Below are 13,990 nucleotides of genomic sequence, written 5' to 3' on the forward strand. Positions count from 1 at the left end.
CATTAGGGGAAAAAATTGTTTGTTTATAGGAGAGATTTATCGTTAGGCTTCTACTTTAATAAAGATAAAAGAAATTTAGCATATTAATACACTAAACGATGAATTACTACCAATCACCTGTAGCCGCCAGCCGCTGAGATAATTATAAGTGATCAAGCGGGAACATCTCTAACTTGCTGTTGCGATTATGTTTTAAATAATTTATCCACGCAAATGATAAAATCGCGATTAAAACAAGTCAGAGTTGATGCAATATATGGTTGAGTTTTCAAAAGTAAAAAATTTTGTGTCAGAAGTGGGATTCGAACCCACGCCCAGAGAACTGGACTGCGACCTGAACGCAGCGCCTTAGACCGCTCGGCCATCCTGACTTGTACAATTCGGTCAGCGTTTATTGAATAAATGAAAATATTTCAGTTGGGGGAAAAGGACCCATAAATTTTACAAGGCAACTTTCTCCCCAATACAGTTTTACAGACTATTTTTTGCACTCACACGCATTCATTGTAAACTAATAGGAAGTCTCTGGTTAGAATTTAACAATTTGGCATTTTAGCAAATTTAGCTTTCTATCAATGACAAGGGAATAAGAATACACCCCATGCAGCCAAGAGAGTCCTGGGGGATGTTATGGGACCAGTTTTTCGGACAATTTTCGGGTTTGGCGCAAAGATTTACTTTGATCTTGTTTGTGGTGGGTGATCTTGTTTGTGGTGGGTGGGTTTAATCAAAGTTGTTGAAACGAAAAATTTGATGCGGAAATAATCACGATTCGTTCAGCGGATGCTGAGCGCTGGCGATTAAACCGCTTTTATCCTTTTTTGCGGTTTGGATTTAAAGGGGGGGGGGGGCGATTTAAATTCTAATCGATATCTTAATTCTTAAGTTTTGCCAATTAGACGACTAGTGTGTTAGTGTCGTCTGCGTCTGCTTTCGTCTTCGTAAGTCGTAATAAGAGATACAAGTTTCGAACTGGAGACTAATCGACATTACAAGATTTCAAAAAAAAAACGGAACGATTACTTTTTTGGACGTGGATGCACGAAAATAAAATAACAAAAATGTGGTCAACGTTATGTAAAGTTTGTTGTCGCAGCTTCCCATGCTCTTCACTTCATGCTGTTTGGCAGGTAAATACTCAAAATAAAAATGGGGTGACTATAGGAGCTTAAATAGAAGAGTGAAACTTGTTCCAATTTTGTGAATTGTTACTTCCTGCTAGCATTATTTATCCCCTTGCATGTCAGTTTGTTTGCACTATAATGTAACCTTTTCCTCTCTGCAGATTTGAGGCCTGAACCCAGCCTGAACCAGCCATCGTAACAGCAAAGTTTTGCTTGTGCTGGACCTCCAGTCACATATGATTTGACTGATGAACTCCTGTCATCAGCAACAATCATCACTTAGGTAATAATTTTCGTTACTTTTATTCTGTTTATTAACTGTAAATATTTTTACGTAAACTCATTGTTGAAATTTTTTTATTTAATTAGATAAACAGCACCCCATTTAATTGGAGAAACTTCCAGTGCCGACCGAGTTAAGGATCTCTTCAATTCCCCTTTCTATCTTTTTGTCCTTGTGTACATCCATGTGAATGTGGGTGTATTCACGAGGACTCCCTTTTACCTATCCCTGCTGGTAGATTCAATAACTCTTCAGCGGATGGATAAAGCACTTGACCACTGGTGGATGCCTGACTGAATTTCCCAGGCTTCAAGGTAGGACAAATTCATTTCTATCTTTCCTTTCTGACTATTGAGTGGCGTTTATTGTAAATCGTTGCGGAGTACGGAGTACGATTATTCCTGTGCCACGCAGTTGGCTGAAACGGTTTTTTCTTTGCTGTTTTTGTTTTTCTCGGTCAGGGTTCATTAAATAGCTCGCATGTAGAACCACTGCAGATCAGGCCTGTTTTTGTACCTCACAACTTTTTCTGTGAGTAAACAATCAAATTCAAAAATATTTGAACTTGAAACACTTGAAGCAAAAGTGAAACTTAAATTTTTTTCCATCAAGAGGGTCTTGCCGGTTTTTGTTTTTTAAATATTTTATTTAATAAAGAAGAAAAACGAGAACACTTTATGTTTGTAGTTGCTAATGCAGTGGCAACCGGTATACGAGTGAGGGAAATGATTTCACCACCAGACTTATTTTCGCACGGTCATTTGTGCAATGGGGGTGATTTCTCGTAATGTAAAGTGGTAGTATGCTGGAGTGTTCAATCAAATTACAATTAGCGTGGACCCCATACCCGCCAGAGCACTATATCTTTATAGACGAGAAGGGTATCGAGGAGGAAGGACGTTATTTACGCCATGAGGAGTCCAGCACTCGACACTCCATTCATCATACACGCCGGCGGACACGTCTCCGGTCGCGCTACACGTTTCATGTGGGTTTATATTTCTACAGGGCCTATATAGATGACTCTCAAAGATTATATGGGCTCTATACAGTAGTGGGAAGAAAGAGAGAAACATTAAATTCATTTTTCGTCTGAATGATGTTTTTCCTGCTTGTGCAATCAACGCTGGCCTATATAATATAGGAACGGGGGGAACAACTGAGGAAGCGGTCGATTCAAAGTGATGCTCACTCACTATTTGACATGATTTCTCTCGGCTTATCGTCAGAGCCACTCTCAATTAGGTTTTTCTGACAGTTGATGCTGCGCAGCATATTTTCAACGTTTCAAAAATGACAGTTGTTAATCATCAAGAATGACGACTAGATTTTTTTTAAATTCGTCAGCCTATATCCCACATTGCAACGCTTTAAAATTAAATTGATTGAATTATTTCTCTCTTCGTGTGTAGTGTGTGATAAACCTGTTGTCTACGGTTACGTCAATGTCTATGTGCTGGCCTATATTATAGGTTCTCTATAGTCAAGGACGTCCATCTAAATAACTGTCTGTCTAAGCTGAAATAGGTGTTTAATAGTGTCTACCGGATAAACGAATTATAGAATCAAAACGACAAATTCGGTAAATCTAGGCAGAGCTAATAGGTCAAGGCTCAACAGATGAGGCAAACAGCGAAGGATAACACCGAGTCAACCAAGACCTCGATTTTCTTCTCTTAATTCTATTTCCACATTCCAGTCGCGATTTGTCCTCACGGCCGCATAACATTATTGCTATCAGCAGCTTCTGCTGGGCAAACCCGCGTATAATTTCATGTCTGCGGGATGCACCCTGTGGCTAAATTACCGATTCACCTTCTGACGTCCGAATCTATCCAAATACGCAAAGTGTTTTTGTATAAAAATCTAACGAGAAAAACCCGGCTTATCTTTATCTTTTACCGTGCTTATCAGAAAAACGGAATTTTTTTTATTGCTGGACAACAGTTGACGTTATTTTCAAAAAACCTAAAATGTGGACTCACATTTCTTGTTGTCGTGGATTTCGTCATGTAGCAGAAGCTTCCAGAATGTTTTTATATGCAAAAACTGGAAATAAGCGGTTCGCGAGTTCAGTATAAACAGATGTTGACGCCGATGGCAAGGGTGGAACATATAACCGGACCTCGAACGTGATGCAGAATAGCAACTGACGTCAACAACTTTGGCTATAGCCGTTCTTATAAAAACCTACAACAACAACAAAATCACACTAATGGTGTCACACCATTTTCTTTACCGGGGAAAAGAAAAGGTCCAAACGAAAATTGGAGAAAGCCAGAGAAAACTTTTCAGATGAGAACTGGACGTTTTAACTTGGCACGGCTAATACAATTTTGATGCGATCTTTGAACGGCAACCCAATTCCACAGGAATTTGGTTGTTTACTCTGAAACTATATAACATATTGCGGCAGATATGATTATTAAAGAGCTAGTCCGTCACTTCAAAGTTCTTATTGATACAGATGCACTAATAGAAGAAGCCCGAAGCCGTTCTCTCTGCTGCCCAACAGGTCTATATGTAGATGCAAACGTCAATCAAACACTTTATTTGTCGGAGATCGACACGTCTCATACGACTTTTTATCAGTTGGATGTGCATTTTTTCCTTTACGAAAAACAAATTAGAGCAGCAAGCGCGGCAGCTCTTTCACAAGCTGGTGTACATATTAGCTTTATACACGTCGGGCATAGGTCAGTGACTTATAGGACATTGTATTTTAGATTTTAGATTTTTTTTTGTTTTTTTAGTCCGTGAAAAAATGTGAAAAAGTAGAGCAGATGCCACCTGTGATAACAGCTGATCGTGCGATTGATATCCACACTCTTTGGCTGCAGTAGAATATCTCTTAATACTTTAATAGAACAACAAATACAGAAATTAAATGTTAAAAGTCAGACAGAATAACTTTAAAAAATAAAAACATCTGATGAAATCATGACTTTCTCTTTCTCGTTGGATTAACTGATGATACAAAAGTATTTGTTTCTGGATTTATTTGACGGATTTGATCTAGTCTTGCAAGACAAGAGTCTACAGAGTGGATTAATACAGCTGTCAATGATGAGTATAAAAACTCGTATAAAAATTATGGAAAATCCCAAATGCAAACAGATAACTGAAAAATGCACGGCTGCCCGCAAAACATGTCAATATAATCACGTTAGACGAAAGCTTTTGATCGAAACTTTGCTACAAACAATAACAGAACATTCGAGTAGTGTAAAAAAACAATGTATCCATTTTCTTTAAATTATTATTTAGGTACCGTAGAGTGTTCTGTACTTCACCTAGATACGAAAACATAACAGGCCACTGGCTTATATTTGTCTGTTGTAAACATAGAAACCATTCGAATTCAAATTAACATTCACCTTAGCCTTGGTTTCCCGAAGTTGCAGAGCTCTATATCTAATTCATTTTCAATTACACAACTTGTAAATTGGTTTCTCGGGTTTATTGGCTCGGCCGAGATTGTCCCACTCTTGCTAATTTCCTATATCGTGATCGTGATTGCGTTTTATTTATCCGCCGTTCTATTTTCAAGTTCTCATTTCAATTTGTGCATAGCCAAGATAACCTTCGAGCCTAAACTTAAGAGCTCACCGAAATGATAACGCCAAACCCAGCCAAACATAACAGAAAAAAAAAACAGCTTTCGTCGACTGTCACTGGGGACGCTCGGTGATGACGAGATATTTCAAATCAGATTAAAACCCCAGCATAAACGACCCATCACAAAAAGTCAAGAATCCGTTTCATTGTCGCCGTGTAACCTCTCCCTGATAACGGCATCGATGGCGAGATTACGACAACGGTCGATGGTGATGTGGGGTGCCATAAATGGGCCAACTGGCCAATAACAACTGATAAAGATATTTGAACGCAATTTTTTTTTCGTTCTGAATATGTCTATATGACATTGGCCGCTTATCGCTTTTTTTTTAAACTTTAATTACCGGCGAATGAATCAATAGTGTTGATCTAGACTAAATGAAAAATTGACCAAAGAAAAATGGAATTTTAATTCAAAGAGATTCTATCAGAATTGAAATGAAAGGTGTTGCGTGTCTATCACACCCAAAAAAATAATTAATTGGATTTATTATTTGAGAACTTGTTTGTGCCGTGTTGATTTCAAAGTAAAGATACAGCCAAAATCTAGTCTGGTCGCTTATATATTTGGTTGATTGTTTTTTTTTGGGCTGGCGGTCGCAAACACGGCGAGTCGTGTTATTTTTCAAGGAGAAAGTTCGTTCGTTCTCAACCTTTTTCTAGATGTGATTAGCATTTTTTTCTTTACGTTCGAGAGATAGTATAGTATTATACGCCAACGCGCTTGTCTTCTGTGTGTCGTTTTGCCGGCTTGAAAATGGATAGCGTCAGCAGCGCGTATTTCCCTGATATGGAGTTGTTATTGTTGCGCTTTTTAGGAGAGAGAGGGGAGATTGTTTTTACTTTTATTTTTCTTTTATTTTTTAAAATCTACTCTACGGGATTCTCAGCTGGGAGATATGTCTCGGCCCAGTGTCGACCGCGCATTATTCAATAAATGTAATCAAATAGTTGAACGAGACTCAAACGGGAAGACTTCAATTGGGGATGCTGCTGCTGCGGCATTTTCTCTTTTATCTCGTTTGCTTTTCGTCGCTCGTAGCTCATTAACGAAACCACTCGAGAACCATTAGGAAACGACTGACTTTGTTTATAGTAGGATCCAAATGTTTTCGACGTTGTCTTTAATAAGTTGCTGCTGCTGTTGCTGCCCTCTGAAAGTGACCCTATTTAGTTATAGGACATGGTATATTCGAAATACTTTGGTCCAAAACACAGTCTGTCTTCATCATTGACCACTCGAGGAGAGTTATAAAGTAGCTCTATATTATTATTATCCACTCGTGGTCTATTTCAATATTATACATTTTCCTTATTTATTCCCCCCCTATACACACAGCAGAAGTATTAGACCGACATGTGTTGTAACATTAATTGAGCTTTGAGCTCCGCCTTATCTGCCCATGCAGTCAACACGAGATGTTTTTCTCATTTTCTTTTTTCTTTACGTTTGAATTAATAGTTAGTACACTAAAGCTCCCCCCAAAAGCTTTTTATTATCTTATTTATTTCTGACATTCTTACACTTTGAATGAACATTGTGTGTTATCGCCGGGTTACATAACTGCATCCATCTACAAACCAGATAAAAATTAATTGATTTCAACAGTATAATAAGCTGAAAGTCAAGCACATGCGTGAAATGAAGGTCGACCAAATTCATTATGTCTGTACTGCTGCTGTTGGCGCAGCAGACGATCGAATGTTTTCTTTAGTTTCCTTCTGTGTGCTGTTTATTATTACGCAAATGTACCTACTGCGCTGGTCCCTATACCTTCGGCTATGTACGTCCTTAAGAAGACAAGCCAAAGGAACGAAAAAGGCATGACAGCAAAAGGCGTGTGATTCGTGCTCCAGGGCAACGGGGATTTTTATATTTTCTAAGATGGTACGAAAATAAAATGTTACAATAATATACGCGCGCTATAGCTTATATACACGAGAGTATGACCGAGAAGGAGGGGAAGGCTATTTATTATGATGGGTGCGGTCATTGGCACACGTTTTTCCTTCCGAAAAAATAAAAACCCGGCGCCACTGAAATTAAAATGGAAATGATAATAATTCATTGGTAGATATTGTGTCAGTATTGAAAAACGGACGACGATTTTTCAATGGTCAGATATCATTAAATAATAATATAATAAAAAAAAGAATCCGTGTGTATTTTAGACATTTCATTCATATGGCGGATGGTCTTTTATTCATTTGTATCAGTGCCGTTATAAAAAAGACTTGTAATTTTGTATCGCCGTGAAAAAATGCCAACCGGAAGTTGAATGGCACCGAACTGTGAAACGGAGTATGGCCGGACAGTGCGGTGCAATATAATAGCCGGTATGGATCGGTCTACTATATCAAACATTCTTTCAAAATAAAATAACAACAACCAAAAAGAAATAAAAAAAGAAAAGCAAAAATGGTGAAAAAATATAAACCGAGACCATTGCACCGCACCGCTCTCGAAATCCCTAGAAAACGGTCACAACCAGTGCAGACTGCCTGTAGCTCGAATATCAGTATAGGCCGTTGTATTATTTCTCTATCGTCTGACACAGCAGCATTTCTCGCCAACCCTTTCGGGTCGAAAGATCTTGTGATTCCGTGACGTTTAAGTGTTTTTCCGATCATCTTATTAAGTGTCGTCATAATATTATAGACATCTAGACTCTCGATCACGTTCCATTGCCGACGCAATCCACCAGAAAACCCTCTCGTCGCTGTCAGGATGGCGACATCATATGTGTGAGTTAATCTCATTGCCAATTCGTGGAAGGCCAGCAGCATCATATACTGGCTATCTTTTTCTACTATATGCGACCAGAACGCGCGTTCGTGATCGCCAGACAAAAGCTGTTTTAAGCCAACAAAACATCAGAAAAACACCTTGGCTCAGTCGACAGCGTTGCGTCATAGAGTGTGTGTGGTGCCACTCGGCATAGGCCTTTTTGAGACTGGGCTATGCGCGTTCGGTGTGTGTGTGTGTAAGAGGGGAGGGCCAATAGTTTGAAGAGGAGGAAAGCCCTTGCAGGCAATGCGAGATAAAGGGGCCGGGACTGTGCTGCTGCTGGCTGGCCGGGATATATATACAGCCCCCACACAATTCGCCTTTTCATCAGGTGGATTCCCTGTTATCTGGCCAGTGTGAGTCGAGGCAGCCAAGCGAGCGGTGCTATACATCCAGCACACACAAGACAGTCTCCCAGTTTTCAATTGAATTTCTTGTGAATAATCGACAAAAAGAAACAAGTCCCTGTGCTCTCTCTTTACTCTTTGTATTACAAAGGGTGCAGCAGCTATATATCCACGGGTCTTTGCTCCCGTTGTTTTTCATCTTTTTCTCGGCCGTGAGCACCAGAGCGAAACTCCCGAGAGTCGCTTTGCTGTGCCCGAATCCAGTAACTCTTCTCCACCGCCCAGGTCGTCCAACAAATCCTTTACGAAAATTGGTCGTTTCATGGAATTTTGGGCGAGAATGCGCAACGTATTCGGCTGCGATGAGCTCAACAAGAACCGCGACATCTGGCGCATGCTCATGGCCGAATTCGTCGGCCCGCTCTTTCTCGTCCTCATCGGCTGCGCTTCCTGCGTCGAGGGATGGAACGACCAGTACTCGCCGCACATTGTCCAGGTCGCCCTCTCCTTCGGCGTCACCATCGCAACAATGGCCCAGGTAAATTAGCCATTAGCCATCAACTAAAACTGCCGAAATCTATAGTCCTTTTATTATTATACCCTCCTGGGAGAAATCGACTCTCGGTCGTACCTCGGTTGGTTATTATCACAGCGGGCATTGCGCAAAGTGCCTCAAGTCCTACATGAATGTCGTCACCGACGGTGTGTGTATATTATACATACCTGCGGCCGTTTTGGTGGGCCAAAAAAGGAATCCTTATCGTTTGAAACGGACAAGGAACTTCCTGTTGTCGTTGACCAACAACAACTATAGTATACCCCCCAAAAAAAGTTGCTTTTGAATGCGAAGCTTATGGAAATGGCCGAACTTCCATTCTGCATCAATAGTGCGTTTCACAAGATGTTTTGAATGGCGAAACTACTTTTAAGTTTACACAACTATATTATAAGAATGGCCTATAGACTTCGTGATCACGAGGGAATTTGAGATCTGATGACCTTCGTGAATTGGCTTTTGAAATTCCCGCTGCCAAGTTGGATGAGCGTGACAACTTGGCTGCTGCGATATAGCCGTGATGCTTCTGGCGCTAATTCCCTTTTTGTTTTTGTATTGGAAATGGTAAAAAAACAAACAAAAAACAAAACAAAGAGAATAGAGCGTAATAAAAGGTGATTACCTTGAACGAGAGAAAGGCTATACAACATGAAAAAGTCAAGGAGCGACTTTTCACCGCAGTTTGGACTTAATTTCGATTTTAACTGCACTAGACAAACTAATACGACTAACGAATTTTATGGTTTATTGTGATTTGAATTTGGGGTATAGGTCTTGTAACAATGCCTGTAGGGCCTATATATATTCTAATGCGGGTTAGACCAAGTATAATCACATGCGGAAATCACGTTTTCGTTTAACAGTTATGTAATTATCTCTTGAGGCTATACGACTCAGTGTTATATTCTCGGTACTTATTAATAATTAGCATAAGGTCATAGAACGTATGTTTGTACCGTGTAAACAGGTCTCTCTCATCCGATCTGATAAAAATTTGTATTTAACATTTTGTATTTTCCAAAACATGTTTAACTCTAAAAGGCCTTGGGACATGTGAGCGGAGGCCATTTCAACCCGGCCGTGACGGTGGCCTGTCTCGTGACCGGCAAAATCTCCATCGTCAAGTCCATCTTCTACATCGTTGCCCAGTGCCTGGGCGCCATATGTGGAGCTGCTCTTCTCCAGGTATATAATACAACAACAACAACAATTGATCAATTCAACATTGTCTGAACAATGCGGCTGTTATTACGTCAGCACGAGAGAGGCTTGCGGGAATGGCGCGTGTTTGACCTCATCACGTATAGAATCTCAGCTGCATTGACTTTGGTTAAATTTAGTCGAGATGATTACGTTTCACTTTCTATTCAAATTCAAATCTTTAATAATTTCTAATTCTATCCTTTTTTCTTTCTATATAACAGGCTCTGACGCCGAGCGATTTCCACAATACGTTGGGCGTGACGGAGATCCACAAAGCCCTGACCCCGACGCAGGGCTTTGGCGTCGAGTTCTTCTCGACGTTCACGCTGGTCCTGGTCGTCTTTGGCGTCTGCGACGAGAACCGCAAAGACGTCAAAGGATCGGCCCCGTTGGCCATCGGCCTCTGCATCGCCACCGCCATTTTAGCCACTGTAAGTCATCCGCCGACTCTATTACACTAATGCTCATATACCTAATTTGTTTCTCATCTTCTCCGTCAATATTTATATTCCCCTGCTGGAATTGAATGTCGTTTTTCTTGTTGGGTTGTATACATTAACGAACGGGAAGCACTCGACTGTGTGCTGGCGGCCGACGTATTCAATTTCACGCACCATGTAGGAGCGCTGTACATGCTCAGTCAATATAATACCGATTGTATAAATACGGTCGACTGCTGGTGTATACGTAATTGGGGTCAAGTGCTGCTCGTCCTCGTTGCTCAATTGGTTGACGGCCTCGACCGACGTTCAATTGTTCATTCTTGAATATCCGGACCCACCACTATAGACTCTACCCGCATCTTTCTAATCTAAAAAGAAAACCCAAATGTATACTTGGTGTGTGTACAATCTAAAATAAAAGTGAAAGTTAACTGCTGATGCGGATCAGAAACTCTCGGCAGCAGCAAACAGAGTTCCGGTTACAATGAAATTTCTTGTCGAGTGTTGTGTGACGTGACTGTGCATTATTATTTCTTGCTGGCGGTTGAAGTGTCCTTTTGTATTATTGTTTGTTATTCGTTATTTCTTGGAAAGTGTATACAGCTAATAAATTTCATACAATTTTATATATTCCAAAAAATTTAGGGTAATTACACTGGCGGCAGCTTGAATCCGGCCCGCTCCCTAGGACCGGCAGTCATCAGCAACAAGTGGGCTTATCACTGGGTGAGTTAATTATAATTTCGTCGATTATTTTCAAACAACAACTGAGCTGTAATATGTCGGTGGATATTCATTTGTTGAGCTTTGTCACACCATCAATACTTGTCACGTATATAATAGTGTCCAAGTGTCAATCATTCCGAAAAAGAGCATCACATGTATAAGATTATACAGGAGCGAATAATATTACAAGTCGGTTTATAATGACACCAGCGCAATCGGCATCACGTTTCCCACGCGTGCCTTCAGTTTCCTTCCGTCAGCTGCTGCTGTGCGCTTTCTTCTTCCACGATTTTTAAAATTAAAATGAATCTCCGTGAAAAACAACACTTCGGTGATGGTGCCGATATTCCATAGCCGGACCACGATCGAATGACGTGAGCTGCAACCTTGGCGACGCTGCCCAAACAATCTCGATTATTCATGGAATAACGGAGCTATAGATGTGTATATACAGCGAATCCCGATTCGATCGTCACGATTCAATTAGACCGACATACTTTGTCTATCAAATGTTAATGCGTTCTATGTATAATTATCGTCACATGTCTTATAATATCGTTTGATTCTTTCTTAATCAAAGGTCTACTGGGCGGGACCGATCGTCGGTGGCGTAGTGGCAGCACTCACCTACCAGAAGGCCTTCAAGGCCCGTTCGCCCGAAGAGGAAGTCGAGCTGGAATCCTACCAGTACCGAGTCGCCAACTCGAAAGAGAGTGAGATTATCGCCGACCGAACGACCACCATCTAATAAGAATTAAAGATGGAAAAACAACCGTATTATCATATCATCCCGAATTTTTTTTAAATAATTTTTCTGTCCTGTGTTGGCGGATGAATTTCGAACCATTCTGTTGAAACTGGATCAAAGCACAATTTCCTGGCTAAATCCGCATTCATTCACGAATAATAATATAACTTTCTTCGGTTATTATTATGTCACTATATCTTTTATTTTCCAATTCTTCGTCTATTCTTTTATATTTCGTCTTACATTCTTGTGCTTGTTTTTTTTTTTTTTAAATCGTTTTTTTTTAGACTCTTGATAACTTATGTTTGCATTTCTATATTATCTCCGCTTTGTAATTTTATTTGAGTTTTTTTTTTCGGCGCACGAATTTCAAATTCCGAATCATTTGAAATTCGAATTTTACATTTTTGGTTTGTTTTTTAGACTTTTTTTTTAGCCATAGGCATGTAGAATTCGTTTCGAGTGTTATTTGGTTTCCAAACATAACAGCGACCGCGTGCTGTTGATCGTCTCCAGAGCAGCAGAGAGTTTTCACATTGAATTCATATCTTCTATTTCCCTATACGGATTTCCTATATAAGGCCAGGGGGGAACTCGATGATGACCCAAAGTCGTCATCCATCTTCCATTCATATACCTTTTGATTCTTTACCATATCTCTCTACATTTTTCATTTCTTCAGACATTTTTTGGGTTCGTAAACTTTGGTACAAACAAAAAACAAGCCAACATTTTGTGACCTAAATCCTACTCTATAATAGCGACGATTTGTATTTAACTGGTTCAAGAGTTATAGTGTCGGATCTCACGCGCGACGACTCTCGACAAACAACAGTTGGTCTAATCATTTTGTCTCGGATGTGGAATCGAAAGGAACTGTTTTGACAATATGGCAACATGTGTGCAATACTCTTCAATCATCAGTTATATTCGTCACCCCGTTGCGTTATCTTATATTGTGTGTGTCTAAATAAGATTCCTCCGCACTCTAATCCATTTCCCACACACACGTACGTCTTGGGTTTTACCATTTTCTTATCTATCTCCGATCGAATCGTTTAGACTTTCGTCACCTTTTTGGTTTTTACGTATTGGAATTGAATTTGTCGTCTTGTCTCGACTTGTCCTTTAATTCCCATCACTCCCGGTCTTATTCACGTACAGGCTACTCTACTCTGTTTGATGATTTCATCACGATATAGACAAACCGCAACTGAAAGGGGCTCTCCTTTCTCACAATCCTATTAATCGATTTCTCATCCTTTTTTTAGTTGAATTTCTTTGGGCTCTTTTTGTTTCTGCTGTTCCCACCTGTCCTTAAAAAAAAGATCGGAATACTGAAGGGTATATGTAGTAAACTCTATACACTAAACTGCTTGCGTGAAAACCTCATTTCTTTTGATTTAATTTTTACGCTCTGGAGACGATCCGCGTCCTGTTGTATTTGTTTATGTTTTTGTGTTTGCTGTTTATGATTTTGTTTCGTTATTATTCTGTTTGGTTTTAATTCCCCCCCCCCCCTACGTACTATGGAAATCACAAGTGAACTTTATTTGGGTGACATTTGTTTTTGTGAATGTTCTGTGTTCCAGTTGTTTTGAAAATTTGTTTTTCCTTGTTTGGTGTATAACTTTATTCACTGCGCGTGTGCGGGGGTTGCGTGATGCCATTCTGTGACGCAACACAGCTATATACGATAACGTACACACTATTCAGCCTATAAATGATGTGTGTATAGGCTTCAAGGGCCCAAATGCAGCTGAGATCATACATTTTTTTTGTAAATTATTTTTCCTTTTCTCTTTTGAATTATTTGGTTGATGACATATTAAAATACATCACAATCGCTCTGCTGGTTCCAAAAAAGCTTGTTGCCCATGACATTGAATTTTTCCTCCCCGGCTCTTGCATTCAACACACCCAAAAATTAAGAAAAATAAAATAAAAAGTTGAACAAGTCAAAAGAAATTGTCAGAAAGGAACAGGATATACGAATAGATAAGGTGACCCCCCACTGCGCGAAACGCACCTGCACACGGTTCTCGTTACGATCGACTGTTTTCCCGCTTAGGGAGTTCTTCGCACTCTGCTGCTGCTGTTTTTCATCGTCATCAACTGGTCGCCTGTGAGGCTTTTTACGTAAATAACTATCGG

General features: G+C 40.0%; 1 protein-coding gene, 1 long non-coding RNA gene and 1 other non-coding gene across 3 annotated transcripts; 2 read left to right on the forward strand and 1 right to left on the reverse strand.

Annotated features, from left to right (window-relative positions):
• Positions 1-287: 287 nt before the first annotated feature.
• On the reverse strand, positions 288-371 carry Trnal-cag. The gene has a single exon. It is a non-coding gene; the product is annotated as a tRNA-Leu (tRNA).
• Positions 372-933: 562 nt separating this feature from the next.
• Positions 934-1,844, forward strand: LOC124352550. The gene is made up of 3 exons (XR_006921488.1): positions 934-1,130; positions 1,286-1,407; positions 1,494-1,844. It is a non-coding gene; the product is annotated as an uncharacterized LOC124352550 (long non-coding RNA).
• A 6,207-nt stretch (positions 1,845-8,051) lies between these two features.
• Positions 8,052-13,624, forward strand: LOC124352619 (aquaporin AQPAe.a-like). The gene is made up of 5 exons (XM_046802164.1): positions 8,052-8,698; positions 9,758-9,901; positions 10,141-10,350; positions 11,008-11,088; positions 11,669-13,624. The coding sequence occupies exons 1-5, from the start codon at positions 8,483-8,485 to the stop codon at positions 11,834-11,836; spliced, it is 819 nt and encodes a 272-aa protein (XP_046658120.1). The 5' UTR covers positions 8,052-8,482; the 3' UTR covers positions 11,837-13,624.
• The last annotated feature ends 366 nt before the right edge of the window (positions 13,625-13,990 follow it).

This window comes from Daphnia pulicaria, chromosome 8, assembly GCF_021234035.1.
Source record: "Daphnia pulicaria isolate SC F1-1A chromosome 8, SC_F0-13Bv2, whole genome shotgun sequence".
NCBI lineage: Eukaryota > Metazoa > Arthropoda > Branchiopoda > Diplostraca > Daphniidae > Daphnia > Daphnia pulicaria.